Source organism: Netta rufina (genome assembly GCF_964035555.1).
Source record: "Netta rufina genome assembly, chromosome: 24".
NCBI classification, from domain to species: Eukaryota; Metazoa; Chordata; class Aves; order Anseriformes; family Anatidae; genus Netta; species Netta rufina.
This window is the reverse complement of record NC_140148.1, coordinates 1977762-2004903: the sequence shown is the minus strand read 5'-3', so window position 1 is coordinate 2004903 and position 27142 is coordinate 1977762. Positions and strand designations below refer to the sequence as shown.

The window sequence follows — 27142 nt, the reverse complement described above, 5'->3', positions numbered from 1 at the left end:
GGGCTTTAATAGCAGCTGGCCCCCCCCAAATCCTGGCCTTTAATCCCCCACTGTCCGCTATTAATCCCCCCCCCAACCCTCCCAGCCCAGGGATTTGTAGGGCCGCGTGGCTGAGCCGCACGTGGTGCCCGGGGCGCACAGAGGGGTCTTTGTGCGGGGTCCTGGGGCACTGTGGGGACACAGAGGGTGTGGGGACACTGCCAGCCACGTGCCTGGACACGGAGGGGGTGGCAGATACAGCCCCCCCCCCCCCCAAACACCCCCTGGATGTGCACAGCTTCTGATTTGTTTGACTTGGGAGAGGGAGGAACGGCAGCTCTGAAAAAATAACCTTTATTCTCACTGGTATAAAACACATCACAGTTCAACTGGCCTTGTGGGGACGTGGTGGGGGACATGGTGGGGACCCCCCCCCGCTCCCAAACCCTGCTCCTGTGGGGTGGGGGGGAAGGGCTGCAGACCCCTGAACCCGCTGAGCTTCGGGGTGAGGGGTCTGCGGCCAGGGGTCCCGTGGGGACGGAGGGGCCCGGCACCGGGAGGGGGGAGAAAGTGCATGAGTGTGGGGGCACCGGGGTGCGGGGGGCGCTGGGGGAGCCCCCTCACCCCTGAGCTCACTGCTCTGAGCTGTGCCGGCTGTGCCGTGCCGGCTACGCCGAGCCACCAGCAGTGCCATGGGGTGCTGAGCCGTGCCGTGCCGTGCCGAGCCGTGCCAGCAGTGCCATGGGGTGCCGAGCTGTGCCAGCAGTGCCACGGGGTGCCGAGCTGTGCCGTGCCTTGCCGTGCCGAGCCGGGGCGTGCCGGCGGTGCCGGGCTCAGAGCGCCACGCAGGTGCAGTAGTGCCGCAGCTTGCAGGGCAGGATGCCGCGGTTGATCTGGTGGAACTCCACGAGCTGGATGAGGTCGGCGAAGCGGGTCTGCCCGTCGTCCATGGTGAAGTAGAGCCGTCCTTCCTCCTCGCTCTGCCGGGCAGGCGCAGCTCAGGCCTGGTCAGTGTGTCCCGTCCCCCCCCCCCCCCCCAAAAAAAAAAAACCCTCCCCAACTCCCCCCCCTTCTCCAGCCGCGGCACTCACCGGCAGGATGAGATAGTGCTTGACTTTCTGCAGGTGGCACAGGGACAGGACGAAGCCCTTGGGGTTGCGCTGGCTCTCCCGCACCAGGAACACGCTGCGAGCCCCGGAGCGGTGTCACCCCACGGCCCCGGGGCTCCCGGTGACACCCCCAGGGTCCCCAATCCCCCCCCCCGACACCCTTTGGGGCTCTATCCCTCCACCCCCCTGCTCCCAGACCCCCTAACTCCCCTACGAGCCCTATATGCGCTGTGGGACCCTATAACCCTCGGGGGCTGCTTGTGCCCCAGGGGTCCTGTACCCCCCCAAGACCCCCAGAGCCCCCCCGGTCCGTACCCATCCACCAGCCCCTGGCGGCCGATGAGCTGCTGGGTGTCCTCCCGCGAGATGCGCCCGTGGAACCAGGGCTGGGTGCGGTGGATGGCTGCGGGGACGGGAGAGGGGCATCAGGTGGGACCCCCCCATAAGGCAGGGACCCCCGGCGGGGGGGTTCCGTGCCCCCTGACCCATTCAGAGGCCCGTGGTGGGCTCTGCTCACCGGCGCTGAGCGGGGAGGTCTGGCAGGCAGCCGGCAGGCTGTAGCGGTGCGTCGTCTTCTTCTGGCCGTGCGAAGCCAAAAGCGGGTGTGAGTGGGTGTGGGGGGGGGGGTTCCCCGCTCCCCCCAAAGCCCCCACTCACCCTCCAGGCTTGTGCCTCCTCCAACGCCGCCGTCAGCACCTCGCTGGGGTTCTCGATCACCCGCCCCGTGCACCCCGAGAAGTCCATGGCCACCAGCGCGTTGTCCGACACGCTCCGCTGCGGGGACGGCGAGAGGGGGCTGGTGGCAGCCGGGGGGCCGGGGGGAGCCCCCCACGGCACAGGGGCTGCGCTGGGGGCCGGGGGGGCACTCACCAGGGCCGTGGGGCCGATCCAGGGGGGTTGGCTCAGCCGGGCCTGAGCTTGCTGGTAGTTACGGTAGAGCTGCATGCCGTACTGGGGGGCGGCACCGTGAGTGGGGGGTCCCGTGGGACAGGGGGAGAGCGACCCCCACCCCCCCAAAAAAAAACAGGAATGGGGGCACCCCCCCTGTGTCTGTGCTGGCAGCCCCTCATCATGGGGTTATCAGCATCCTCCAGCATCCCCCAGTACCCCCCAGTACTCTCCAGCACCCCCCCAGCACCCCCCAGCACCCCCAGCACCCCATTACACTCCACACCCCAATACAGGGACCCCGAGCACCCTCCTGGGGGGGCCGGGGCTCACCTTGAAGAGGCGGAAAGCCGCCATCCAGCAGGTCCGGCTCTGCTCGTCCTCGCTGCACAGCAGCTTCAGGCCCTTCGTGCCGCTGCGCACCTTGTAGGGCTGCGGGGAGGGGACAGAACCATCACAGGACAGCCCCCCGAAACCCACCCCGTGTCCCTGTCACCCCATGGGGGGCAGAGACCCTTTGGCAGAGCTGGCTGGGGTGCCCAGAGGGGCCGCACCTTGATGCAGAAGCCGAACTCGGTGGGCGTCCCGTAGTGCTTCTTGCCCTGCGTCACGTAGTAGATGTTGGACTCGGTGAGGTCAGCGAAGTACTGCAGGTGCCGGGGGTCCTGGGGCCGGGGAGGGGGCGTCAGGGGCCGGCCCCCCCCGCTGCCCCCAGGGTCGGGGCACCCTGACCCACCCCTCACCTTGGACGTGCCCTTGGTGGAGTAGTAGAGCCCCGAGCGGCGCAGGGAGAAGTAGAAACGCTTCCAGACCTTGCGGCCGGCCTCACGCAGCTGCAGGAAGCCCTGGACCTCGGGGCAGCTCCCGGAGTTCAGGAAGTTCTGGGGGGGAGGCCAGGGTTGAGGGGTGGCCGGGCACGGTGGGGGCCCCATGGCACGGTCGGGTCCCCATGGTATGGTTGGGTCCCCATGGCACGGTTAGGTCCCAACAACACAGTTGGGTTCCTATGGCACAGTTGGGTCCCCATGGCACAGTTTTGTCCCCATGGCATGGTCCCAATGACACGATTGTGTCCCCATGGCACAGTTGTGTCCCCATGGCACAGTTGTGTCCCCATGGCATGGTTGGGTCCCTACGGTGTGGTTGGGTCCCCAAGGCATGGTTGTGTCCCCATGGCACGGTTGTGTCCCCATGGCACAGTCGGGTCCCCATGGCACGGTTGGGTCCCCATGGCACAGTTTTGTCCCCAAGGCATGGTTGAGTCCCCATGGCAGGGTTAGGTCCCAATGACACAGTTGGGTCCCCATGGCACAGTTTTGTCCCCATGGCACAATCAGGTCCCCATGGCACGGTTAGGTCCCAACGACACAGTTGGGTCCCCAAGGCACGGTTGTGTCCCCATGGCACAGTTGTGTCCCCAAGGTATGGTTGGGTCCCTACGGTGTGGTTGTGTCCCCATGGCACATTTGGGTCCCCATGGCACAGTTGTGTCCCCAAGGCACGGTTGTGTCCCCATGGCACATTTGGGTCCCCACAACGCGTCCTGGCACCGTGTCCCCATACCTGGATGAGCTCCGAGTGCGCCATGCTCTTGTTCGCCTCCAGGCAGCTGGACACCATCACCTCGGGGAAGAGCGACTGCTGGGGAGGACGAGCGAGGGGGTCAGGGGGGGCTCTGCGGCTCCCTCCCCACGTGGGGCATCCAGGTGTCCCCCCCCCCACGTACCGCGTTGCTCTTGAAGAGCTCGTACTTGGCGAAGTTCTTGCGGAAGACGAAGCGGCTGTCGGCGCCCAGGGGCCACGCGCTCTGCACCTCCACCACCGACTCGTGGTCCTCCAGGCAGCGCTCTGCGGGGTCAGGGTGGGTGGGTGGGGGGCTCAGCAAGACGGCGGGGGCCAACCCCGTGCCGTGCCGTGCCGAGCCGTGCCGTGCCACCTGGGCCACTCACCCAGGGCCAGGTGCTGGTGCAGCTCCACCAGGGCCCAGCTGTGGTCGTGCAGCGCGTGCGTCCTCTGCACCAGCATCTCGCAGAGCTGCCGCGCCGTGGTGCCCGCCGACACCTCCAGCGAGCGGCACGACCCGTCCTCGCTGAACACCTTCACCAGCTGCAAGGAGGGGGGGCACGGAGGCTGTCAGGACCCCCGTTAGCCCACCGGGAACCCCCACCACCCCCCCTGACCCCACTGCTGCCCCCCCCGGCACTCACGTGGCAGGTGCCTTCGCGAGGGGGTCCCTGGGGGAGGCTGCTGAGGATGGGCGAGTTGGAGGGGCTGCAGAGCTCGGGGAAGGGGTTGGGGATGCAGGGCAGCGACGAGGCGCGCGGCTCCTCCTCCGCCGGCGGCCGGCTGCGGGGCAGAAACGGGCTGAGCCCCCCTGCCCGTGCCCCCCACCTGCCCCGTGCCATGGGGCTGAGCCCCCCCCCCGCCCCCCTGCACCCACCTGCTGCCCTGGATGAAGAGGGGCTGCGAGCGCCTGAGGTCGGCGGCGGGCGGCCCCTCGCCCGCGTCCCCCTCCTGCTCCGTGCCGCCCGCCCCGGGGGGCTCCCGGAGGCCGCTCTGCTGGGCCCCCCCGTCCATGGCATCATCTGGGGGGCAGAGAGCGGGGGCTGCAGTGGGTGCTGCCGGGGGGATGCCCACCCTGGCACCCCCCCCTCGCTGGGTGATGAGCGCTGTGAGTTCAGCGTGGGGGTGATGCAGCGCTGCCCTGCCTGCCCCCCCCCCCCGCCCCGGGACCCTGCCCACCCCCACAGGGGGTCTGCGAGCCCCCGGTGCCTCCGTCCGCATCCCGATGGCGTTGGCACCGCAAGCAGGGGACGCAGCCCTGTGGGGAGCACAGCCCCATACGAGACACCCGAGAATCCCCCCCCAAGCATCCCCACGCGGGGTGGTGGCCCGGTGTCACCTGGCGGTAGGCAAACTGGGCTGAACTGGGCTAAACTGGGCTGAGCTGGGCGAGACCGGCCGAGCTGGATGAATCGGCCTGGGCTGAACTGGGCTGCGGCGAGGGGTGCCAAGCGGCGCCGCCGTGCCACACCGTGCCAAACCGTGCCAAACCGTGCCACGCCGTGCCGTGCCGTGCCAAACCGTGCCGTGCCGGTGGAGCCTCCAGTTTGGCCCAGCCCCGCCACCACCTCGGGTCCGGCCAAACCAGTTCAGGCGGCCACTCCCAGCTCCACCTCACCGCGCTGGCATCCGCGCCGGGGCGGCCGCGCCGGGGCCGGGGGCGAGGAGCCGGCGCCCGCCGTGGGAACGGCCCCCAACCCCCCCCGGGGTACGGCCCCCCGCCGCGCTGAGCCGCCCTCGCCCCCAGCCCGGTGCCCGGTGCCAGCACCCATGCGCCCTGGGTGCTCCGCTCGGGGGGACGCGGGGACACGGCCAGCGCTCCGGATGGGCATGGCACAGTTTGGCACGGTTTGGCACAGCCTGGCATGGCCTGGCATGGCCTGGCACGGCTTGGCACAGCCTGGCACGGCCCGGCACAGCTCGGCACGGCCGGGCACGCACTGCCCGGGACAGGCAGGGGCAAGCTGAGCCCGGCCGTGCTGGACGCGCACGCGGCACACGTAACACACGCGCGGTGCCCGCGGCCGCAACCGGTGGCACCGGGAAGGGGGACACTGGGGGGGGGGAAACCGGGGCCGTGCTCTCGCCGCCGTGCCACACCGGGGCCGGGTTAATCATTCACCCGGCCCCGTAAACACCTCCCGGCGGCGCGGGGTCCAAGTCCACGGCCAGGCGGGCACCGGGCCCCTGCCTGCAGGGTGCCAAGGCACCGAGGAGCTGAGGTGTACGGGGCCACCGCTGTCCCCATCCTTGTCCCCATCCCTGTCCCCATCTCTGTCCCCATCCCCGTCACCACCCCGCTGGCTCGGGACCCTCCTCTGCATCCCCTCTCCCCAAAACGCAGCCAGGTCCCTGCCACCTCCCTGGGGTGGGGACATGGGGACGCAGCGAGGGCGCTGGAGGGGGTCCCGGCCACCCCAGGCCATGTATGGGGTGTGAGGGCCGGGCTGGAGGGGCTGGGGGGTAACGGGATGGCTGGGGACCCCACAGGACCCCGTGGCACTACGGGTCACCTCGATGCCAGCCCTGCCCGGTGGCCTGGTCCCCGTGGCCACGACGGTGAGGTGACAGCAGTGGGGGGGACACGGGGTGTCCCTGGGGTCCGGGACAAACCGGGGGGACCAAGGCTTTGTCCTATGGGGCAGGGTTCCCAAGGCCACCGGGGTTAAGGGACAGGCTGTGAGGGCCACCAGGGATATAGGGCAGGGTTCCCAACGTCACCGCTGTTAAGGGACAGGTTGCCAGGGCCACCAGGGTTAAAGGGATGGGATCCCAGGGCCACCGGGATGGAAGGGAGAGGGTCCCAGGGCCACCAGGGCTGTGGAGTAGTGGGACCGGGACCATCAGGGTTATAGGACCGGGTCCTGAGGTCACCAGCACTATAGGACAGGGTTTCCAGGGCCACCAGGTTTTGGGGACGGGGTCTGAGGGCCGCCAGGTTTAAGGGACGGGATCCCAGCGCCACCAGGGATAAGGGATGGGGTCCGAGGCCCACCGAGGCTATGGGGACGGGGTCCCAGAGCCCCCAACCTGCAGACAGAGACCCCAAAAACCCCCGGTGCCGTGGAACCACAATCCCCGGGGTCTCCGAGGCGTTGGCGGCGGAGGAGGAAGAAGAGGAGCTGGGAGGAAGACGGGAAGGAAAGGACGGAGAAACGGGGACAGGGGGGGAGGACAGGGCCGGTAACCGGTGGTCCTAGGGCACGGGGACCCCCCCCCTGATCCCGTTCCTACCTGCAGCGCCCGCCGCGTCCCGCCACCCTCCCGCCGGACCGGGCATTCCTGTTTTTCCCCCGGTTTTATCTACCTGCGCCAGCGCCCGCCCCCGGCCTGACATCACGGCACCGGGGCGGCCACGGCCCCACGGCCCCCACCCGGTTCGTGGGGGGCACCCCCCCAAATCCCCCCCTAACCGGGGATGGCGAGTGTCCTACAAGGCACCGGGGTGACCCCAAGACCAATGGGGTCCGGGCGTCCCGTGGCCCGCAGGGTGCTGGATCTGCCCCACGGCACCGGGGGGGCACCGGTGGGTGGTGTGGGGGGGGGTCCCCAACCCCCGTGGGACCCCCGTCTGTGGGGCTGGAGAGCGGGGAGGGGGGTCCCAGGGGGATGCGCGGGGGTCCCGTGGGGGATTCAGGGGGGAGAAGGGCGCTGAGCATCCCCGTGGGTGTCTGTGGGGTCACGGTGGGGGGGTGTGGGTGGCCCACGGGGGTCGGTGGGCACCCGTGGAGCTGGGGGGGTCCTCGTGGGGGGGGTTCAGTGGGGAATGGGGGGTCCCAGTGGGGAAAGGGGGGGTTCCCATGGGGAATGGGGGGTCCTTGTGGGAAAAGGGGGTCGCCCCACGTGCTGTGGGAGGCCCTGTGGGGTGGCTGTGTCCTTTTGGGGTCCGTGCGGCCCCCCCGTGGGGTCTGCGCGTGGCCCCCCCGTGGGGTCCGTGAGCCCCAATAGGGCTGCGGGGGTCCCCATATGGGGGGGTCCCCATGGGCATAGTGGGTCGCCCCGCATCCTGTGGGAGCCCCTGTGGGGTGGAGGTGTCCCCGTGGGGTCTGCGTGTCCCCGTGGGGTCCCCGTGGGGTCCGTGGCTCTGTCCCCGGGGGGGGCTCGGGGGTCCCCGTGGGGTGCTGGGGGTCCCCTGAGGTCACGGAGGCTCCATAGGGGCCCCCAGAGGGGGATGGGGGGGTCTCGGGGGGGGGGGGTTCCGAGATCTGCGTGGGCTCCGTGGGGCTGCCGGGACTCCGGGGGGGCCCCGTGGGCTGCGTGGGGGCCCCGTGGGGGTCCCGTGGGGGGGTCTCATGGGGGACAGGGGGGTTTTGAGGGACCCTGTGGGACCTCAAGGCTCCCATAAGGTTCCCACGGGGCTCCCACGGGGCGTGGGGACCGGGGGGGGGGGGAGCCCCGCGTGGACGCCCCCCCCCGGTGCCCCCGTGGGGTGTGTGTGTGTGTGGGGGGGGGCGGCAGCCGCGGTCCTCCCGCCAGCAGGGGGAGCAGACGAGAGGGCGGCGCAGAGCGGCCGGAAGTGCCGGCGTCACGTGGGCGAACCCGGAAGCGGCGGCGGCGGCGGCGGGCGGCGATGAGCGGCGGGGCCGGGACGGCGGCGGCGGCGGCCGGGGACGGGGCCGGGGACAGCTCCGGTTCCGGTTCCGGTTCCGGTTCCGGTTCCGGGTCTGAGCAGCGGGTCTGCATCGTGGTGGAGTACTGGTGAGTGCTGGGACCGGGGGGGGGGGGCGATGGGGGCAGCGGGGGGGGCACCGGGGGGCTCTGGGGGGGGGCGGCGGAACCGGGAGGGGGCCGAGAGGGTGAGGGGGGGGCGGGAGGAGGAACGGGGGGGTAAAAGTGGGGTAAAAAGGGGTAAAAGGGAGGGTAAAAGGGGGGGTGGGGGGGTATGGGGAGGGTTTTGGGGGGGTTTAGAGGGGTTTTGGGGGGTTTTGAGGGTTTTTTTTTGGGGTGGGGGCGGTGTTTGGGACCCCCCCGCCGCTATACCGGGCCCGTTGTTCCCCCCCCCATCCCCCCCCAGCGAGCCCTGCGGGTTCGAGGCCACGTACCAGGAGCTGGCGAGCGCCGTGAGGGAGGAGTACCCCCGACATCCACATCGAGTCCCGCCTGGGGGGCACCGGTGAGTGTCGTGGGGGGGGCTGGGGAGGGGTCCCCGGGGTGGGGGGAGGGCATCAAACACCCCCCCTCCCCCCCCCGGTTTTGGGGTCCCCGTGAGGAGCGGTGGCTGTGAGTCCCACAGGGTTTGGAGGGGGTCCCTGGGGGGTGGAGGGGGTTGTGGGGGGGGGGGCGCTGTGGGTCGTAGCTCCGTTTGGGGGGGGGCACCAGGGTTTAAAATGACTGAAAACGCTTTAAAATGTTAAGTGGGGGGGGGGTTGTGCTCTGCTCCCCCAAGCACTGCGGGAGGCGGGGGCTGCCCCAACCTCTCACCGGGTCCACGAGGCCCCAGCTTTGCCCCCCCCTGGGGTGCACCTGGAGCTGCTGCACCCCCCAGGAAGGGGGGGGCACAGCTCAGGGCTCGGCTCACGCCCCCCCCTTATTTTTTAGGTGCCTTTGAGATCGAGATCAACGGGCAGCTGGTCTTCTCCAAGCTGGAGAACGGAGGCTTTCCCTACGAGAAGGACGTGAGTACTGCGGGGGTGAGGGCCTGGCGCCCCCCCCGGGGCTGTGTGGCTGTTGGGGGGGGGCAGGGAGGCCCCCCCAGCTCTGTTACCGACCCCCCCCCTCTTTTTTTTTCTCTCTCTTTGCAGCTGATCGAGGCGATCCGCAGAGCCCGCAATGGGGAGCCCCTGGAGAAGATCACCAACAGCCGCCCCCCCTGTGTCATCCTGTAGCCCCGCGCCCCCCTGGGGGGGGTCATTTTTGACCCCCCCCCCGCGTTAACCAGCCGGTTCCCATCCCCTCAGCCCCCCCCATTCTTCGCTGCCCCCCTCCTTTGTTAGCTTCCTACACCCCGGGGGGCAGCGGGGGGACGTGGGAGCGTAAGGAGCACCCCGGGGGGGCCACCAAGAGCACACGGGGGGGGGTTGAGCTCCCCCCTCCTCGATCCCTGGGGGTGTGGGGGCAATTCTGCAGCCCCCCCCCACGCCGTGGGGCCGGCAGGGGACACGGCAGCTCCGGAAGCCTCACGCCGTGGAGCTGTGAGCAGCTCGTTAATGATTAAAGCCCCTCGGTCACTAATTAAACAGGCACGAGGGCGGCGGGGGGGGGGGGGAGCATGGGAACCCCCCCCCCCCAGGCTCCATCCCCACAGCCTGGGGGTCCGTTTAACGACCCCCCCGCCCCGTTCCCAGCCTCCCTGCCCCCCTCACGGCTCCGTGCTCTGCCATGGGGTGGCCGAGCCGAGGTGCCCCCCCCCCCCCCCGTGGCCCCCCCCTATTTATTCTATACTGTGTATAACCCCCCCCCCCCCGCCCCCCCAGCCCGGTGCTGAATAAAGGACGGAGGAGAACGTGACCCCATTCCCCTGCATCCTTTGGGATTTTCCCCCCCCCCCCAACCCCGCTGCTGGCTCCTGGGGGGGTCACGGCTGCGGACGGACGGCGTTTTGGGGCCGGGGGGGGGGAAGCAGAGGGACAAGCAGAGTAGAAAACCCAAATACAATTCTCAAATCCACAGCCCCGGGGGGCGCTTCCAGCAATCCAGCAGGAGCCCGGGGCCTGCTCTCAGTGCAAGTCGCTGTGCCCGGCACCGCTGTGCGCCGGGGGGGGGGGTTTGTGGGGTCGGGGGGGTTGCGGTTTTTGGGGTTTTGGAAGAGTTTTGGGGAGCGGGGTGGCACCGTGCACCCGCTGTCCCACCGCGGTGCTGCCAGCGCCGGCCCCGCTCGTCCCTTGGCGTCCTCAGCCCTCGAGCTCCGCAGCCCGAGTCCCCAAATCCAGCGGGGTTTTTGGGGTCCCTTTTTTTTGGGGGGGTCCAGGAGGCAGCGGGGTGCCCCCTCCGCCTTCCCCCACGCTTTCGCCGCGCTGTCCCACAGCGTCCTGGGGCTCTCCCCGTGTCCGTCGCCTCCTCCCCGAGCTCTGCCAACGATTTGGGGCTCGGGGGGGGGCTCTTTCGGGGTCCCCGGCCCTACACGGCCGCGTCCTCGGGGCGCAGGGGGGGCTCGGCCAGGCCCAGGTATTCGGGGTTTTCGGCTGCCGGCGTGGTGAGGGGCCCCCCCTCGGGGCTGCTGCTTTTTTGGGGGTCCTGGTTCCAGTAGTAGGGGTTGTCGAAGGCTTGGCTGAAGGAACTGGGGGCCGGCAGCCCCGGGGGGGTCAGGTATTCGGGATTTTCCACGGCTCGGCCGAAGGGTCCCGGGGTGGGGAAGGGGTGTTTGGGGTCCTTGATGAGCCCGTTCTTCCCCGCGTGGCTTTTGGGTTTCTCCAGCGGGGACGGGGGCGTGCGGGGGTGCCGGGGGGGGGACAGCCGCTCCCCGGCCTGGTTGACGTACTCTGCGGGGACAAAAAGGGTGGGTGAGGAGCTGAGCGGGGGTGCTCGCCCCCCCCACCCCAAAAAAATCCTGCCCCCTTCCTCCTCCTCCTACCTGGCATGGTGCTGCAGGGGGCCGGGGGGAGGAAGCCTTCGGGGTCCAAGCCCTCGCTCTCGTCACCCGACAGCCCGGTGGGGTCCTCGCTGTAGCGCGTGGCCGGGGGGCTCTGCAGGGTCCCTTTGGCCCCCCCCTCCCCCTCCAAAACCTCCGGCACGGGTCCCTCGGGCCCCTCCACCAAAACCTGCTCCTCGCCCTCTTCCCCGTCCGCTGGGGTCTCCGCCGTGCTCTGGAGGCACGAGACAGCACGGCGTCAGCCAGGTGCCTTGGGGGGGTCACCCCCCAACTTCTCAAGGTACCGGGGTTCCCCAAAAAAAAAAACCAACCCCCCCCCCCGGGGTTACCGCGTGGAGGAGATGCGGCTGCGGTAGGCGGTGGCGGGTGTCGGCGCTGAAGAAGCCCTGGTGGGGCACCAGGTACTCCTCGGCGTCCACCAGGTCGTCCATGTCCTCCTCCTCCAGCAGAGCCCGGTAAAAGGTGCTGTCCATGGAGCTGGGCAGCCCGATCATGTCGTTCTGGGTGGGGGGGGGCGAGAAAAGAGTTTTCGGTGTTTGTAGGGTCGCTGGGCACGGTTTGGGGGGATGGGGGATCCCCCCTGGGTGCCCCTACCTGGATGACCACGAAGCGCTGCGGGTCCCGCGCCATGCGGGAGAACTCGGTCACCAGCTCGCGGAATTTGGGCCGGCACTCCGAGTCGATCATCCAGCCTGGGGCAGAGCCGAGTCGACGTCGGGGCGAGGCGGGGGTCCCACCGCATCCCCCTGCCCCCTTTTTTCCCCCCCCCACGCCCGTACATTTCACCATGATCATGTAGACGTCGATGGTGCAGATGGGCGGCTGCGGCAGCCTCTCGCCCTTCTCCAGCAGGTCGGGGATCTCCCGTGCCGGGATCCCGTCGTACGGTTTCGCCCCGAATGTCATCAGCTCCCACACGGTGACGCCTGGGGGTGCAGGGACGGGGTGAGAGGTGTCCTGAGCCCCCCCCCCTAAAAGCCCACCCCCCCTTCCAAGCCGGCTCGGGGACGCACCGTAGCTCCAGACGTCGCTCTGGTGGGGTGAAGCGGCGGCGCAGGATGGACTCCAGCGCCATCCACTTGATGGGCACCTGCGTGGGGGTGGGCGCGGAGGTCAGCAGGGTCCCGTGGGTGGGGGCACGCCCCGTCCCGTCCTCCCTACACCCCCCCCACCCACCCACCCACCTTGCCACCGTCAGCATGGTACTCGGTCTCGTCGATGTCGAGCAGCCGGGCCAGCCCGAAATCAGTGATTTTCACGTGGTTGGGGCTCTTCACCAGCACGTTGCGAGCAGCCAGGTCGCGGTGCACGGTGCACCAGCCGCACCTCCTCCAGGTAGCTCATCCCCTGCAGCACCAGGGGTCAGCCTCCGGACCCCCTTTAACCCCCCACACCCTCCTGTATCTCCCGTCCTACCTTGGCGATCTGCACACACCAGTTGAGGAGGTCCTGGGAGCCGATGTGGTCCTTGTTCTCCCGCACGTAGTCCAGCAGGCAGCCGTAGGGCATCAGCTGCGTCACCAGCTGCACCGTGGAGGTCAGGCAGATGCCCAGCAGCCGGGACACGTAGGGGCTGCCCACCCCCGCCATCACGTAGGCTTCCTGTGTGTGTATTGGGGGCCGTCAGCCTGCCATTGTCTCCTAACCCCCCCCCCCCCCCGTGCCCCCCCGCCACCGTGCGCGCTCACGTCCAGGATCTCCTTGTTGGCCTTGGGGGAGGTGTTCTCCCGCAACACCTTGATGGCCACCGGGATCTTGACGCTCTCCCCATCCGGGATCCAGATGCCCTGGAGAGGAGCTGGGTGAGCGGGGAGGAGGGAGCCCACCGGGGGATGCCTCCCCCCCCCAAAAAAAAAAACCTTCTCACCTTATAGACGGTGCCGAAAGCGCCCGAACCCAAAACCTTCACCTTCTTCAGCTCCGTCTCCTTCAGGATGCGCATCTGGGCTTGGTTGGGGAGGGCCCCGCTGGGCGTCAGCGGCTCCACCAGCTGCAGGGTGAGTAAATGAGTAAATTGGGGGGGGGGGGCGGACACAGGACGGGCACCCCCCCCCGGGGGACGTCCCCGCGTCCCCACCTCGGTCTCCTGCAGCAGGCGCCGCATGGTGTGCTTCCTCTCCTGCTGCCGCCGGCGCTTGACGCAGACCACGGTGATGAGCAGGAGGACGACGACCAGCAGAGCCCCCACCACGCCGGCGATGATGGACGTCACCTGGCTGCGGGACAGGAGGTGACGGGGGGCGGTGGGGGGGGAAACGGGGACAAGAGGAGCCCCCCCTTTAACACCCGGAGGGGCTTGGGGGTACCCGCGGCGCTACCTCGGCTTCTGGTCCACGGGGCAGCCGTCCTCGTCCCGGATGGTGCACCTGGGGGTGGAGAGGGGTCAGCAAAAAACCCCCTCCCAGCCCCAAAAACCCGTGCCCGGCCACGGCCCGCACTCACGAGTGGGTGCAGTTGGTGGGGCAGAGCTGGCAAACGCCGTCCTCATCGGGGTATTTCCAGATGGGCACGAAGGAGGCATCCGCCTTCACCCCGCTGGGGCAGCGCCGCACGCACTGCTGCACGTCCTTGTAGTGGGCGCAGGCCACGCACTGATCCGCCTCCTTGGGGGGGGGCACGGGGGGCATGGAGGGGGTCAGGGACCTCGGCACCGGGCTCGTCCTCGTGTCCCCGGTGTCCCCGTGTCCCTGTGTTCCCGTCCTCACCGATCCGAAGCAGGTCTCGGTGCCGTTCTGGGGCTGGCACTCGGGGTGGCACGGCAGGCACCGCGTCCCGTTGGTGTGCTCCCGGACGGCGCTGCGGGGCGAGAGCAGCGAGGATGCAGGAGAGGGGGGGGGGGGGGGTTGGTCAGTGCAGAACAGGATCCCGGACCCCCCCCACCCTCACCCCTTCCACCGTGCTCTGCCCCATCCCCGTGCTCACCCGTCCAGGAGGTTGCAGGAGGCGACGCACTCCTGGCCCCGCAGGAACCGCTCGCAGGCCACGCACTGCGTGGGGCCGGGCCCCCAGCACTGCCCCTCGGCGCAGAGGTGGAAGCAAACCAGCCCCTCGCTCTCTGCGGGGTGGGGGGGCACCGTAAACACCCCCCCCTTTCCAGCCCCCAAACCCCCCACCCCCCCCCCAGCCCGGCTCCTCTGGGTGCCAGGAGCAGCGAGCAGATCCGGGAAGGGTTTGGGGAGGGGGATGGCATTGAGGGTTTGTTTTTTTTTCTGGGGGGGGGGGGGGGGGAGGAAACTCACCGCACTGCTCGGGGGGCTTGTTGTGGGTCTGGAAGAGGCGCTGGCGGGGGGTGGCGGAAGATGCGGTCCCAGGGCACCTTCTGGAGGAAGCAGAGCTGGGGGTTGTGGTGGACGAGCACCATCCCGCTGCTGATCTCCTGCAGGGCGCGCAGCCCCAGCGCCCGCACCGCCAGGTCCCGCAGCGTCAGTGAGTAGGCGCCGCTGCCGAAACACGGCCGGGTGAGCACCCACGGCTTCGGGGGGGGGCATCCCGTGTCCCCCCCCCATCCCCACCACCACCCCTTCCCCACCACCAGCACCCCGAGGTGCCCCCGACCCCGCTCACTTGTGCAGCACGCGGCCGCGGATGATGCGCAGGTTCTGGAAGACGCCCAAGTCCTCCATGCCCGGCGGCCAGGCGGCGATGTACAGGTAACCTGGGGGGGTGGGGGGGGGGGCACGGCGTCACCACCGCCCCCCCCCCTCCCCTCGTACCCCCACACCCCCTGGGGACGCGTCCTCCCCAGTCCTGACCCCCCCCAAACCCCGTGCGCTCACCCGTCAGCTCCTCCAGGCTCTCAAAGGTCGCCAGCAGCTGGGGGTCCAGGGGGGGCGTGTTGGTGCTGGGGTCCCTGGGGGGGGGAAGAATGAGGGGAGGGGGAGATGGGGGAGGTTGGCGGGGCCGGGGGGGGGCCCAGCGGCTCCCCACGGGGTCGGGGGGGGGGTGCTCACCCGGCGAAGGTCTCGGGCAGGAAGGCCAGGCTGCCGAAAATCTTGGTGCAGCCGGCGAAGTGCTGGATGTTGGAGGCGTTGACGGCGCGGACGCCCTTGAGGAAATCCACCCCCAGCCCGTAGCACACTGCGGGGGGGGGGCACAGTGGGGGCCAGTTGGTCCGGGGGGGTTCCACCAGGACCCCCCCCCTTCCAGACACCGCCTGCCCCTTGCGCGCCGCAGGGATCCCCAGTGCACGGCGGCCCCCCCCAGCCCTTTGGGGCTCCCCACGTCCTGCTGGGGTGGGGTCCCAAAAATGTGGCAGCCCCCCCACCCCCTGAGAAATGTGTCGGGGAGCCCCCCCCGGGAGCCGCTCACCCTCCGGGCAGGGCTTGCTGCACTTCTCACACTTCTGCACGTTGTTGACGGTGACCTCCTGGCTGTTCTGGGGGCACACCAGGGTGCACGACCCCACCTCCGTGGCAAGGTAATTATCTAAACGGGGGGGGGGACAACGACAACAACGATGGTCAGGGCCACGTAACCAGCCCCCCCCTCGGCCTCTCTGCCCCCCCCCCCCCCCAGCACTCACAGGGGCACTGGCTGACGCAGCTGGCACCGAAGGTGTAGCGCCCGTCGCGGTTCGGCACCGACTCGAAGGTGTCCGAATTGTAGATGACGAGGGGGGGGCAGTGCAGCTCGCAGATCCCGCTCCGGTTAAAGTTCAGGCAGGCCTAGGGGGGGTGTCCATCAGCCCCTGAACCCCCCCCATTTCAACCTTTTGACCCCCCCACTCCCTTTTCCCGTGCCCACCAGGCAGTCGGAGTGCTTGGGGCCGGTGCAGCCGGCGGCGCACTGCTCGTGGCAGCAATCCGTCGGCTTCGTGCCCTTGCAGCGGGGGCACCCGTGGCAGATGCTGTTGGTCACTAAGGGGGCACAGGGGGGGGGGACACGGTGGGTCAGGGACAACCCCCCCCCCCCCATCCCCGGGAAGGGGTCTGGGATAAAAGGGGGGGGGCGCTGGGGTAAGGAGTTAGGGGGTGGGTGGCTTGCTGGGGAAAGGGGGTGTGGGAAGGGGTGCCGGGGGTCCCCAAAAAAGGGATTTGGGGGTAGTGGGGGTCTGCTTAAGGGGGTTTGGGGGGGGTGAATGGGGGTCCCCACGGATTTGGGGTCAGTGGGGCAGGGGTTTGGGGTCAGTGGGGTGATCAAGGGGATTTTGGGGGGTGAATGGGGGTCCCCAGGGCAAGGATTTGGGGTCAGTGGGGTTCTGCATTAAGGGGATTTTGGGGAGGTGAATGGGGGTCCCCAGGGCAGGGATTTGGGGTCAGTGGGGCGGGGGTTTGGGGCAAGTTGGGGTCTGCATTAAGGGGATTTTGGGGGGCTGAACGGGGGTCCCCAGGGCAAGGATTTGGGGTCAGTGGGGCAGGGATTCGGTTGCCAAGCGGGGCCAATGGAGCAGGGATGTGGGAGCCTGCTGGGGGGTATCCAGGGCGATTTGGGGGGGGGGGGGCGGGGGTCTCACAGGGGTGGGGTCTTTGGGGAATCCCCATGGCGGGGGCAGCGCTGACCACAGCCCCCCCCCCCCCCCTTTACTCACGCGTCTGGCAGTCCTGGGGGCCGGCTCCCCAGCAGTGCCCCTCGGCGCACAGCGCGTGGCACCCGGGACCTGCAGCGGGGTGAACGGAGGGGGGAGGTTTTGGGGGGGGGGGGGTCCTACACCCTCCCACGGGGGTAGCAGCTCCCCTGTGCCCTGGCGGTGCCGCCCCCTCCCCAAAACCCATCCCCGGGGGTCTCACAGCTGCGGCTGCGGGCGCTGTCCACGAGGGTCTCGGCGCGGAGCTCGTTGTGCCGGTGGAAGATGTCGGCCCAGAGGACGGTCTCCTGGAAGCAGAGCTGGGGGTTCCCCTCGATGCGCACCCCCCCCTTCAGGATCTCTGCGTGGGGAGGGGGACACCCCCCCCGTCAGCACCTGGGGATGGGGACGGTCCCCAACGGGGTCACCCGGATCTGCGCCAGGGACCCGCAGCCCCCCCCATGGGGACACCCGGCCCCATACAGGGACCCGCAGCCCCCCCATGGGGACACCCGGCCCCACAACAGGGACCCGCAGCCCCCCAGGGGGATACCCAGCCCCATGGGGACCCCTAGCCCCATGCCAGGGACCTGCAGCCCCACAGGGGGACACCCAGCCCCATGCAGGGACCCACAGCTGCACAGGATGACCCCTGGCCCCACACCAGGGACCCGCAGCCCCCTAGGGACACCCAGCCCCACACCAAGGACTCACAGCCCCATGGGGACCCCTGGCCCCACACTAGGGACCCGCAGCCCCCCATGGGGACACCCGGCCCCACAACAGGGACCTGCAGCTCCCCAGGGACACTTGGCCCCACACCAGGGACCTGCAGACCCATGGGGACACCCAGCTCCATGCCAGGGACCCACAGACTCACAGGAGGACACCCGGCCCCATACAGGGACCCACAGCCCCTTGGGGACCCTAGCCCCCATGCAGGGACCCGCAGCCCTATGGGGACACCCAGCCCCACACCAGGGACCCATAGACCCATGGGGATACCCAGCCCCATGCAGGGACCCACAGCTCCACAGGGACACTTGGCCCCACACCAAGGACTCACAGCCCCATGGGGACCCCTGGCCCCACACCAGGGACCTGCAGCCCCCTGGGGACCCCCAGCTCCATACCAGGGACCCACAGCCCCACAGGAGGACACCCAACCCCATGCAGGGACCCGCAGCCCCCTGGGGCACCCCCACCCCGGTCCCCGTCCCCCCCCCCAGCCGTTCCCCCCGACCTGTGAGCTGCCTCATGCCGAGCTGCTGCAGCCCCGAGTTGCCCAGCACGGCCAGGGCGTAGCGCTCCTGGAAGAGCTGCGTCCCGCGGATGATGCGCAGGCTCCGCAGCCCCACGCCGCTCACTTGGTTCTCGGCGATCAGGACGTAGCCCTGCACCTCCTTGATGTCCTGGCGACGGGGGGGGGCACGGCGGTGAGAGCCCAGCGGGACCCCCGGGATCCCCCCCCACGCCAAAATCCCCACCCCGCACACCTGGAGGAAGGCGGTGTCGGCGTCGGGGGCCAGGTAGGTGAGCTCCAGGTTGCCCTGCACCACCTGGCAGCCCTGGTAGAGGTGCCGCAGGGTCTCGTAGTGGCTCTCGGGGCTGGAGGGGCGCAGCAGCTTCATGTCGGTGCCCGTGCACACTGCGGGGACAGCAAAAGGACGTGGGGGGGTTAGGGGGAAGGCTCAACCTCAGCCTGCCCGGCTCTGACCCCCCCCCCAGAGGATCCGGCCAGCGCCGGCCTCCGCAGGAAATGCCGCGGATGCGGCCGCCGCCGATTATCTGCGGAGAGCTGCTCCCAACAGCTTCCGATGGGCTTCCTGGACGGCCTCCGCGGCGTGGGGACGGGGGCGGCACGGGGAATGCCCCCCCCCCCCCCCGTACACACACACAGCTCACGGCCCCGTGCAACGGCCCCGCTTGCACCCACCGGGGCACGACGCCGGCACCGGGTGGGCACCGGGGGGTTGAGGGCTGGGTGCGAGCGCGACCCCGCAGCTTTGGGTCCCCCTACACACCAAGGGGGGGGGGGGGGCCCCCAAAGCGGGGAGGGGGGCACGGGGTGGGGGGGGCGCACACGGAGCAGGAATGCTCGGCCCACGCCGGCGGCGAGGAGAGGGGGGGGGGGGCAGCGCCCAGACAAGACGCGATTGTTGAGCGGCGCCGACGGCCGCCCCGGATGGCCCCAAACGGGGTCCGTGCCCACCGCGGGGGGCTCCGAGGGGCGGCGGGGCTGAGCTGCAGCCGGGGAGGCCGTGCCATTGGGGGGGGGGGGGGGGGCCCTCGGTGAGTCAGGGCGTCCCGGTGGCACGGCCCCGGCCGCGGCGTCCCGGTAGGAACCGCCTTTTCAGGTCAGGCGTGTTTGGGGAGCGAGCGGGTGACGCAGGCACGGCCCAGCCCCGGCGCGCCCGTGGGCCCCCGGCACCCCGCCGCCGCCGCCACGCGGGATGGCCCCCCCACCCCCCACACACACCTTTCCCCCAAATCCCAGCCCCGCCGAGGGAATAGGGTTAGGGGCTGGGGGTCTCGCCGCCTTGCTCCCTGCACCCCTTTTGGCCCCCCCTCCACGTCCCTGTGGTGTGGGGTTGATTTGCACCTGTGCAGGTGCCCCCCCCCCCGCCCCGTGCCGCCCCCCCAGTGCTCGCCTCTCCGGCCTAAGAGCCCTAAAGGGGGGGCACGATTGAACCCTACAGACGCCAACATCAGCCCTACAGACCCCGTGGGGGTCTCGCTGCAAAGGAAGGGTCCGGGGGGGGGGCACAGGGCCCCGTGCAGGGGGGGCTGCCGGCCGTGCCGTGGCTGAGTGACAGCCCCCGGTGCCGGCAGCTGCCCGCAGAGCCACGAGGCCCTTGGGGGGGGGGACCGGGATGCAGCCACCTCCTGACCCCCGCCTGCTCCGGGGCCCCCCAGCCTGAGAAACGTCCCCAGGCACGGCCTGGAGCTTTGGAGGGGGGGGGGGGGCACCGTGTTTGGGGTTCAGCTCCGCACCCTCAGCCGGGCACAGAGCTGCCCACGGGGATGGGGACGGGGACGGGGACACGGCTGGACACAGGGGACCCCCACAAAGCCCCACGGGGATTGGGGAGCTGGCGGGGCCGTGCCAGGTGCCCCCACCCCGTAGGAAATTCGGCCTCGGAGCAGGCGGGCGGCCAAAGCTCAAGGTCTGCCCTCCACCTGCTGCGCCGCGAGGGCACGGGGTGCCGCCGGCTCCCCCAGGGCGAAGGGCGAGCGGGGGGGACTGGGGTCCTGCCGGGACCCCCGTTTCCATCCCACGACCCCCCTGGCTGCCCTGGGGGTGCAGCACCGAGCCCCCCCCAACTTTGGCAGAGCTATCGGGGGGACAGCGTTGGGGACGTGCCATCGCCCCCCCAGCCCCGGGGGACCCACTTTTGGCTCTGCCACCCCAATGCGCCCCCGGTGCCGGACCCGGTCCCCACTCAGGGTCTGGGTGGAGGTGACCGGGGGGGGGCAATGCCTGGTCGAAGCCCCCCCCTCTCTGCATGCCACAGGGCTCCAGCCCCCCCCCCCCCCCCCCACGGCTGCTCCCCGGGCCGGGCAGGGTGCGGCACCTCGAGAATGTGGATGGGAGCGACGGGGACGCGCCCGCCCGCCCACCCGCACCGTGGGGCACCGCCACCGCCCGGGGCCCCTCCGCACCCCAAAACCTCCCTGCAGGACTTTGGGGGGGGGGGCCCCCCGGGTGGCAGGGATTTGTTCTGGCCTCGTGTCCCCCCCCCCCCTCCTGTCCCCACGGCCCCCAGGACCCCCGGCAGCGGGGACGGGGATGGGGCCGTTCCCTGCTCGGGGTGCAACAGGTCCCCCAAAAACTTCCCCGGGGGGCCGCGGGGGGGGCTCGTCCTGCTCGGTGGGACCCTAGGGGACGGTAGTGGGGGCGGGGGGGCACCGGGCCGAGCAGCCCCCCGCAGCCCAGCGCCTCCCAGTTCAACCCAGTCCGGCCCCCAGCACTCGTGGGGACGCGGGGCGGGGGGCACCGGGAGGGGGGTAACGAGCGCGGGGGGGGGGGTTGGGGGGCACCGGGAGTCACTTCCAAGCGCACAAATCGATCTCCCCCCCCCGTTACCCCCCCGTTCACCCTCCGGTTCCCCCCCCCCGGTGCCCCCGGTGCCCCCGGTGCCGTGCGCTCCCCGCGCAACTCCTCTCCAAGTCCCGCCGCCGCCGGGTCCGCCCCGCGGCCCGGTGCCCCCCCCACGCCCCCCCACCCCCTTTAACCCCCCCCGTCCCCCCCCCCCGAGGCCCGGGACCCACCTTCGGCGGCGGCGGGGGGGCAGAGGGCGGCGAGCAGCAGCAGCCCGGTGCGGAGCAAGCGGCCGCCGGTGGCGATCATGGTGCTCAGCGCCGGCCCCGGCCCATGGCCCCGCTCCGGGAAAAGTTTTGGGGTTTTGGTTTTTTGTTGTTTTTTTGTTTTTTTTTTCCTTTTGGATTTTTTTTTTTTTTTTTTTTTTTTTGGGCCGTCCGGAGTCGCCGCCGCCTCCTCCTCCTCCTCCTCCTCCTCCTCCTCCTCCCGCCGCGCTCCCGAGCTCCGCCTCGCGGGCCCGCGCCGCGCTCCTGGAGACGGGGTTGGGGTTGGGGAAGGGGGGGGGGGGGGTGCGCGCGCGCCGCGCGCTCCCGACGCCCCCGCGCGCTCCCGACGCCCCCGCGCGCGCGTTAACCCCGGTGGAGCGGAGGGAACGGATGGGTTCGGCTCGGGTGTGCCCGCGGGAACCGGGCACCAGTTTGTCCCAGTACAGCACCAGCAGCAAAGTTACCCGGGGTCCTTCCCTGTTCCGGACTGGGAGCACCGGGCACCAGTTTGTCCCAGTACAGCACCAGAACTGGAGCAACTGGGAGTCCTTGGTTGCTCTGTACCAGGAACACCAGGCACTGGTTTGTCCCTGTACGGCACCAGAACTGGAGCAACTGGGAGTCATTGGCTGCTCTCGACTGGGGGAACTGGGCACTGGTTTGTCCCAGTGCACCCCCAGCACCAAAGTTACCAGGGGTCCTCAGCTGCTCCAGACTGGGAGCACTGGGCACCAGTTTGTCCCCGTGCACCCCCAGCACCGGAGCTACTGGGAGTCCTTGGCTGCTCTGTACTGGGAGCACTGGGCACCGTTTCATCCTGATGTCCTCGTGCACCACCAGCACCAGTGACACCCTCGTCCGTTCTGTCCCGGGAGCACCGTGCAGTGCTGGGCCTGCTGTCCCGGGCACCACCAACCCAGGACACCCCCAGTCCAGAGCCACCGGGCACTGGGAGCACTGGGACGGGCACTGGGAGCACTGGGATGGGCACTGGGAGAACTGGAACCACCCCGGCTCCAGCCAGGAGCCCCCTCCCCATGCCCCATCCAGCTGGGGCCGTGACTGCCACCAGCACGGGGACACGGGGACAGTGCTGGGGACAGGGGGACAGTGCCCGGGTGTGGTGTGGGGGACAGGCCTGGGGACAGGGCAAGGCCTGACCCCGGTACTGACCCTGTACCCCAGAACTGTCCCAGTAGCCCAGAACTGTCCCCTTGTCCCTGTACCCCAGGATTGTCCCCCTGTCCCCATACCCACCCCCATAGCCTGTTACTGACCCCATACCCTGGTACTGTCCCTGTACCCTAGCGCTGTCCCATTGTCCCCATGGCCCAGGACTGTCTCCCTATCCCCTATCAGGGACTGTCCCCCAGAACTGTCCCTGTTCCCCAGGACCATCCCCTTGACCCCATACCCCAGGACTGTCCCCCTGACCCCATACCCCAGGACTCTCCCCCTGTCCCTATACCCCAGGACTGTCCCCATACCCCAGCACTGTCCCCACACACCAGGCCTGTGGCACTGGCTCATTCCTGGGGCGAGGGACAGCTCTGGGCTATGGGGACAGGGAGAGGGCAGGGACAGCCCTGGGGACATCCTTGGGGACACCCTGGGGACAGGGGGACATCCATGGGGACATGGAGACAGCCCCGGGGACATGGAGACAGCCCCAGGGACATGAGGACAATGCTGGGGACAATCCTGGGGGCAGCCCTGGGGACATGGGGACTCCCTTAGGGACACGGGGACACCCCTGTGGGGCTGCCCCAAGGCCCCCCCCACCCCTTGGGGCCTCGTTGCCATGGGGGCGGTGTGTGTACACATCCAGGACTACATTTCCCATAACGCCCCGCGGCGCGCACATCCGCCCTGCCCCGCGCCAACCACCCGCTTCCGGGGCGTGCCGGAAGCGGCGAGGCCGGGCCGGGCCGGGCCGGGCGGTGATGGCGGGCGGCGGGGCGGCTCGGGCGGCGCTGCTGCTGCTGCTGGGGGCGGCGGCCGGCGCCGGGCCCGGCCCGAGGCTCGCAGGGCGACCGGGAGCCGCTGTACCGAGAGTGCCTGGGCCGCTGCGAGCGGCGGAACTGCTCGGGGGCGGCGCTTGCGGCACTTCCGGGCCCGGCAGCCGCTCTACATGGGCCTCACAGGTACCGCCCCCCCGCCGCCCATTGGCTGCCCGCGGGCGGCACGCCCCGCCCACCGCCTCGAGGCCACGCCCACTGCTGGGGGGTGACGCCCAGCTCCGCGAGGCCACGCCCACTGTCGTGGGGCCACGCCCACCGCCGCGCGGGGGGGGAGGGGCTGGGAGCGCTGGGGGGCGCTGGGGTGTACTGGGGCCGGACTGGGAGGGCACTGGGCAGGGCTTGTCCTTTACTGGGAGGCACTGGGCTGTACTGGGAGACACTGGGAGGCACTGGGGCCGGACTGGGAGGGTACTGGGCAGGGCTTGTCCTTTACTGGGAGGCACTGGGCTGTACTGGGAGGTACTGGGCAGGGCTTGTCCTTTACCAGGAGGCACTGGGCTGTACTGGGAGGCACTGGGATGCGCTCAGGCCAGGCAGAGTGGCACTGGGCCATACTGGAGAGGCATTGTGCCATACTGGGGCCATGGGGGGGCACTGGGCCATACTGGAAGGTCACTGGGCCATACTGGAGGGTCACTGGGCCGTACTGGAGGATGCACTGAGCCATACCAGGGGGTGCAGAATGGTGCTGGGGGGCACAGAGCCATACTGGGGGGCACTGGACTTTGCTGGGGGATGCACTGGGCCATACTGGGGCCATACTGGTGAGGCACTGGGCCATACTGGGACTTGCTGGGCCACAGCACCCAAGAGCCCGGCTGCTCCCAGCTCCTGTCCCCTGCCCGTGCTGCCCAGTGGTCTGTGCTGGGAGGGACTGGGGAGGGGGTGTGTGCACCAAGACCCCTCCATCCCCCCACATACGCCCCCAACACCCCCCATAACCCCCCCATAGCCCCTCCCACACCCCGCTATACCCCCTGGACCCCCCCCAAAACCCCCTCCATACACCCCAATTACCCCCCAATACCCCCCATAACCCCTTTTTCCCCCCCTCTACCCCCTCCCACACCCCAATTACCCCCCATAAGCCCACCCCCCACCCCCTAATACCCCCCATAACCCCCCCAATTAGCCCCCCTCCCCCCCTAATACCCCCCTAACCCCCCCAATTACCCCCATACCCCCCCCAATACCCCCCATAACCTCCCCAAATCCCCCCCAATAACCCCTTTTCCACCCCCTCCACCCCCTCTCACACCCCAATTACCCCCCCCTAACCCCACCCCCCAATTACCCCCCCACCCCCTAATACCCCCCAATACCCCCCCAATACCCCCCCAAAACCCCTTTTCCCCCCCTCCCACCCCGCAAATACCCCCCAATACCCCCCAATAACCCCTTTTCCCCCCCCCTCCACCCCCTCCCACCCCCCCAATTACCCCCCCACACCCCCCTAATACCCCCCCTAACCCCCCCCAAACCCCCCCCTAACCCCCCCCCAAAAAAAAATAACCCCTCTCTCCCCCCCCCCCAGGCTGGACGTGCGCGCGACGACTGCAAGTACGAAGTGCATGTGGCTCACCGTGCGCCTCTACCTGCAGGGCGGCCGCCGCGTGCCCCAATTCCACGGCAAGGTGAGCCCCACGGGGGGGCACCCGGGGGTCTCCCCGTGTCCCCCCCCACCTCCTCACGCCCCCCCCTGCCCCCCCCCAGTGGCCCTTTTCCCGTTTCCTCTTCGTCCAGGAGCCGGCCTCCGCCCTGGCCCTCGCTGCTCAACGGGCTGGCCAGCTTCCTCATGCTGCTGCGCTACAAAGCCGCCGTGCCCCCCGCCTCCCCCATGTACCCCACCTGCGTCGCCTTCGCCTGGGTGAGTCCCGTCCCCCCCCCAAAATGTCCCCCCGGGGTCGGGGACGCGCTGTAACCCCCCTCCCGGTGTCCCCCCCCAGGTCTCTGTCAACGCCTGGTTCTGGTCCACCGTCTTCCACACCAGGGACACGGCGGTGACGGAGGTGGGTGAGGTCTGGATCCCCCCCCCTCAACCTGTGTGCCCCCCCCCCCCTCAGTCCCAGTTCTGTGTTTGGTGGCCCCTCTGTCCTGTCCCAGTCCCGTTTCCCATCCCTGTCCCAGTTCCGTGTCCCCATCCCAGTCCCATGTCCCCATCCCAGTCCCGTTTCCCGTCCCCATCCCAGTCCCCTGTCCCCATCCCGTCCTGTCCCAGTCCTGTCCCCCCCTTCCCAGTCCTGTTCCCATCCCAGTCCTGTCTTCCCAGTCCCATCCCAGTCCCATGTCCCCATCCTGTCCCAGTCCCGTGTCCCCATCCCAGTCCCCTGTCCCTGTGCCAGTCCCGTGCCCCCATCCCATTCCAGTCCTGTGTTCCCATCCTGTCCCAGTCCTGCATCCTCCTCCCATCCCAGTCCTGTGTCCCCATCCCAGTCCCACGTCCCACCCTGTCCCAGTCCTGTTCCCCCTGTCCCATCCCAGTCCCACTTCCCCCATCCCATCCCAGTCCTGTCCCTCCCATCCCAGTCCTGTGCCCCCATCCCAGTCCTGTCCCCCTGTCCCATCCCAGTCCCCACGTTCCACCCTGTCCCAGTCCTGTCCCCAACATGTCCCAGTCCCATGCCCCCATCCCCTCCCAGTCCTGTGTCCCCATCCCAGTCCTGTTCCCCCTGTCCCATCCCAGTTCCATTTCCCCCATCCCATCCCAGTCCTGTCCCTCCCGTCCCAGTCCCATGCCATCCCAATCCCCCTGCCCCCATCCCATCCCACTCCAGTGTCCCAAACCCAGTCCCGTGCCCCCCCCCCACCCCAATCCCATGCCCCCCGACCCCCCCCCCACCCCCGGGGGCTCCATCCCAGCCCCCCCTCCATGCCCCGTACCCCCACAGAAGCTGGATTATTTCTGCGCCTCGGCCGTGGTGCTGCACTCCGTGTACCTCTGCTGCGTCAGGTGAGCCCCGCGCCCCTTCCCCTATCCCCGGGGGGGGCCTGGGGACCACCCCATTAACCCTCCCGCCCCCCCCCAGGACACTGGGCTGCGGCGCCCGGCCTTAATCGGCGTCTTCAGGGCCTTCCTCCTCCTCTTCCTCGCCTGCCACGTCTCCTACCTGACCCTGGTGCGCTTCGACTACGGCTACAACATGGCCGCGAACGTGGCCATCGGTGAGGCTGGGGGGGGGGGGGGGGGGAAAACTGGGCTTTGTGGGGGGGGGGGGGTGTAAAGGGGTCTGGGTGCCCCAAAGCTGTGTTTTTGTCCCCCCCCCCAGGGCTCCTGAACCTGCTGTGGTGGCTGTGGTGGTGCCTCCGCAACCGCCCGCGCCTGCCCCACGTCTGGAAGTGCGCCCTGGTGGTGCTGCTGCTGCAGGCGGGGGCCCTGCTGGAGCTGCTGGATTTCCCCCCCCCTCTTCTGGGTGCTGGACGCCCCACGCCCTCTGGCACATCAGCACCGTCCCCCTCAACGTCCTCTTCTACAGGTGGGTGCCCCCCCCCGTCCTGAAATTGGGGGTGCTGGGGACCCCCCCCTCATTAAGATCCAGGCCCTTCCCGTCTGTATGGGGACACTCAGCGCCCCCCCTCCTCAAGTTGAGGTGCTTTGGGGTCCCTCTTTTGCCCCTGGGGTGCCCCCATCCCGAAATTGGGGTGCTGAGACCCCCCCCTCATTGAGATCGGGGCCCTTCCCTTCTGTATGGGACGCTCAGCGCCCCCCCCTCCCTCAAATTGAGGTGCTTTGGGGTCCATCTTTTGCCCCTGGAGTGCCCTCCTCCTCAAATTGGGGTGCTGGGACCCCCCCCTCATTAAGATCCAGGCCCTTCCCGTCTGTATGGGATGCTCAACGCCCCCCCCTCCTCAAATTGACACGTCTGGGGGCTCCTCTTTTCCCCCTGGGGTGCCCCCATCCTGAAATTGGGGTGCTGGGACCCCCCCCTCATTAAGATCCAGGCCCTTCCCGTCTGTATGGGGACACTCAGCGCCCCCCCCTCCTCAAGTTGAGGGTGCCTGGGGTCCCTCTTTTCCCCCTGGGGTGCTGGGTGCCCCCCCCCCAAAAAAAAAAAAATTGGGGAGCTGCTGACCCCACTGCTGCTCCCCAGCAGCCTCCGATGTCTCACAGCGCCCTGGGGGGGGCTTTTGGGGCGCCCCCACCTCCCGACTCAGCACCTACAGGTGGAGGGGGCCGAGCTGTGCCCCCCCCCCACCCCAGCCCTGTCCCCCCCCCTCCCTCCCCACAGCTTCCTGGTGGACGACA

The 27142-nt window shown here is 69.8% G+C and overlaps 4 protein-coding genes across 4 annotated transcripts; 2 read left to right on the top strand and 2 right to left on the bottom strand.

The window, feature by feature from the left end:
* Nucleotides 1–812: 812 nt before the first annotated feature.
* GRB7 (growth factor receptor bound protein 7) lies at nt 813–6819 on the bottom strand (the record flags this gene model as incomplete). Its single annotated transcript, XM_084301000.1, has 15 exons — nt 813–959; nt 1071–1164; nt 1404–1491; nt 1606–1666; nt 1746–1862; nt 1959–2039; nt 2310–2408; nt 2531–2641; nt 2720–2857; nt 3540–3617; nt 3703–3824; nt 3926–4082; nt 4184–4322; nt 4417–4561; nt 6774–6819. The coding sequence occupies 15 exons, from the start codon at nt 6817–6819 to the stop codon at nt 813–815; spliced, it is 1623 nt and encodes a 540-aa protein (XP_084157126.1).
* A 138-nt stretch (nt 6820–6957) lies between these two features.
* On the top strand, nt 6958–9963 carry MIEN1 (migration and invasion enhancer 1; the record flags this gene model as incomplete). Its single annotated transcript, XM_084301103.1, is given in 8 exon segments — nt 6958–7004; nt 8019–8064; nt 8066–8095; nt 8098–8237; nt 8554–8614; nt 8616–8652; nt 9078–9154; nt 9281–9963. Coding segments are annotated over 8 exon segments (522 nt in total). The 3' UTR covers nt 9365–9963.
* A 176-nt stretch (nt 9964–10139) lies between these two features.
* On the bottom strand, nt 10140–21050 carry ERBB2 (erb-b2 receptor tyrosine kinase 2). The gene is given in 32 exon segments (XM_084301358.1): nt 10140–10957; nt 11050–11281; nt 11397–11398; nt 11401–11431; nt 11433–11567; nt 11662–11759; nt 11847–11993; nt 12081–12105; nt 12107–12157; nt 12252–12383; nt 12385–12414; nt 12484–12669; nt 12756–12854; nt 12935–13057; nt 13145–13283; nt 13386–13433; nt 13510–13670; nt 13773–13863; nt 13990–14122; nt 14307–14355; nt 14357–14507; nt 14632–14722; nt 14844–14917; nt 15018–15144; nt 15376–15492; nt 15590–15731; nt 15811–15923; nt 16595–16663; nt 16794–16931; nt 17814–17982; nt 18067–18218; nt 20843–21050. Coding segments are annotated over 32 exon segments (3696 nt in total). The 5' UTR covers nt 20922–21050; the 3' UTR covers nt 10140–10595.
* Nucleotides 21051–22821: 1771 nt separating this feature from the next.
* On the top strand, nt 22822–26889 carry LOC311218419 (post-GPI attachment to proteins factor 3-like; the record flags this gene model as incomplete). Its single annotated transcript, XM_084301102.1, is given in 16 exon segments — nt 22822–22878; nt 22880–22975; nt 22977–23022; nt 24434–24444; nt 24446–24466; nt 24468–24533; nt 24613–24663; nt 24665–24766; nt 24846–24908; nt 25788–25849; nt 25926–25927; nt 25930–26061; nt 26166–26293; nt 26295–26321; nt 26323–26372; nt 26886–26889. Coding segments are annotated over 16 exon segments (918 nt in total).
* Between the last annotated feature and the right edge of the window lie 253 nt (nt 26890–27142).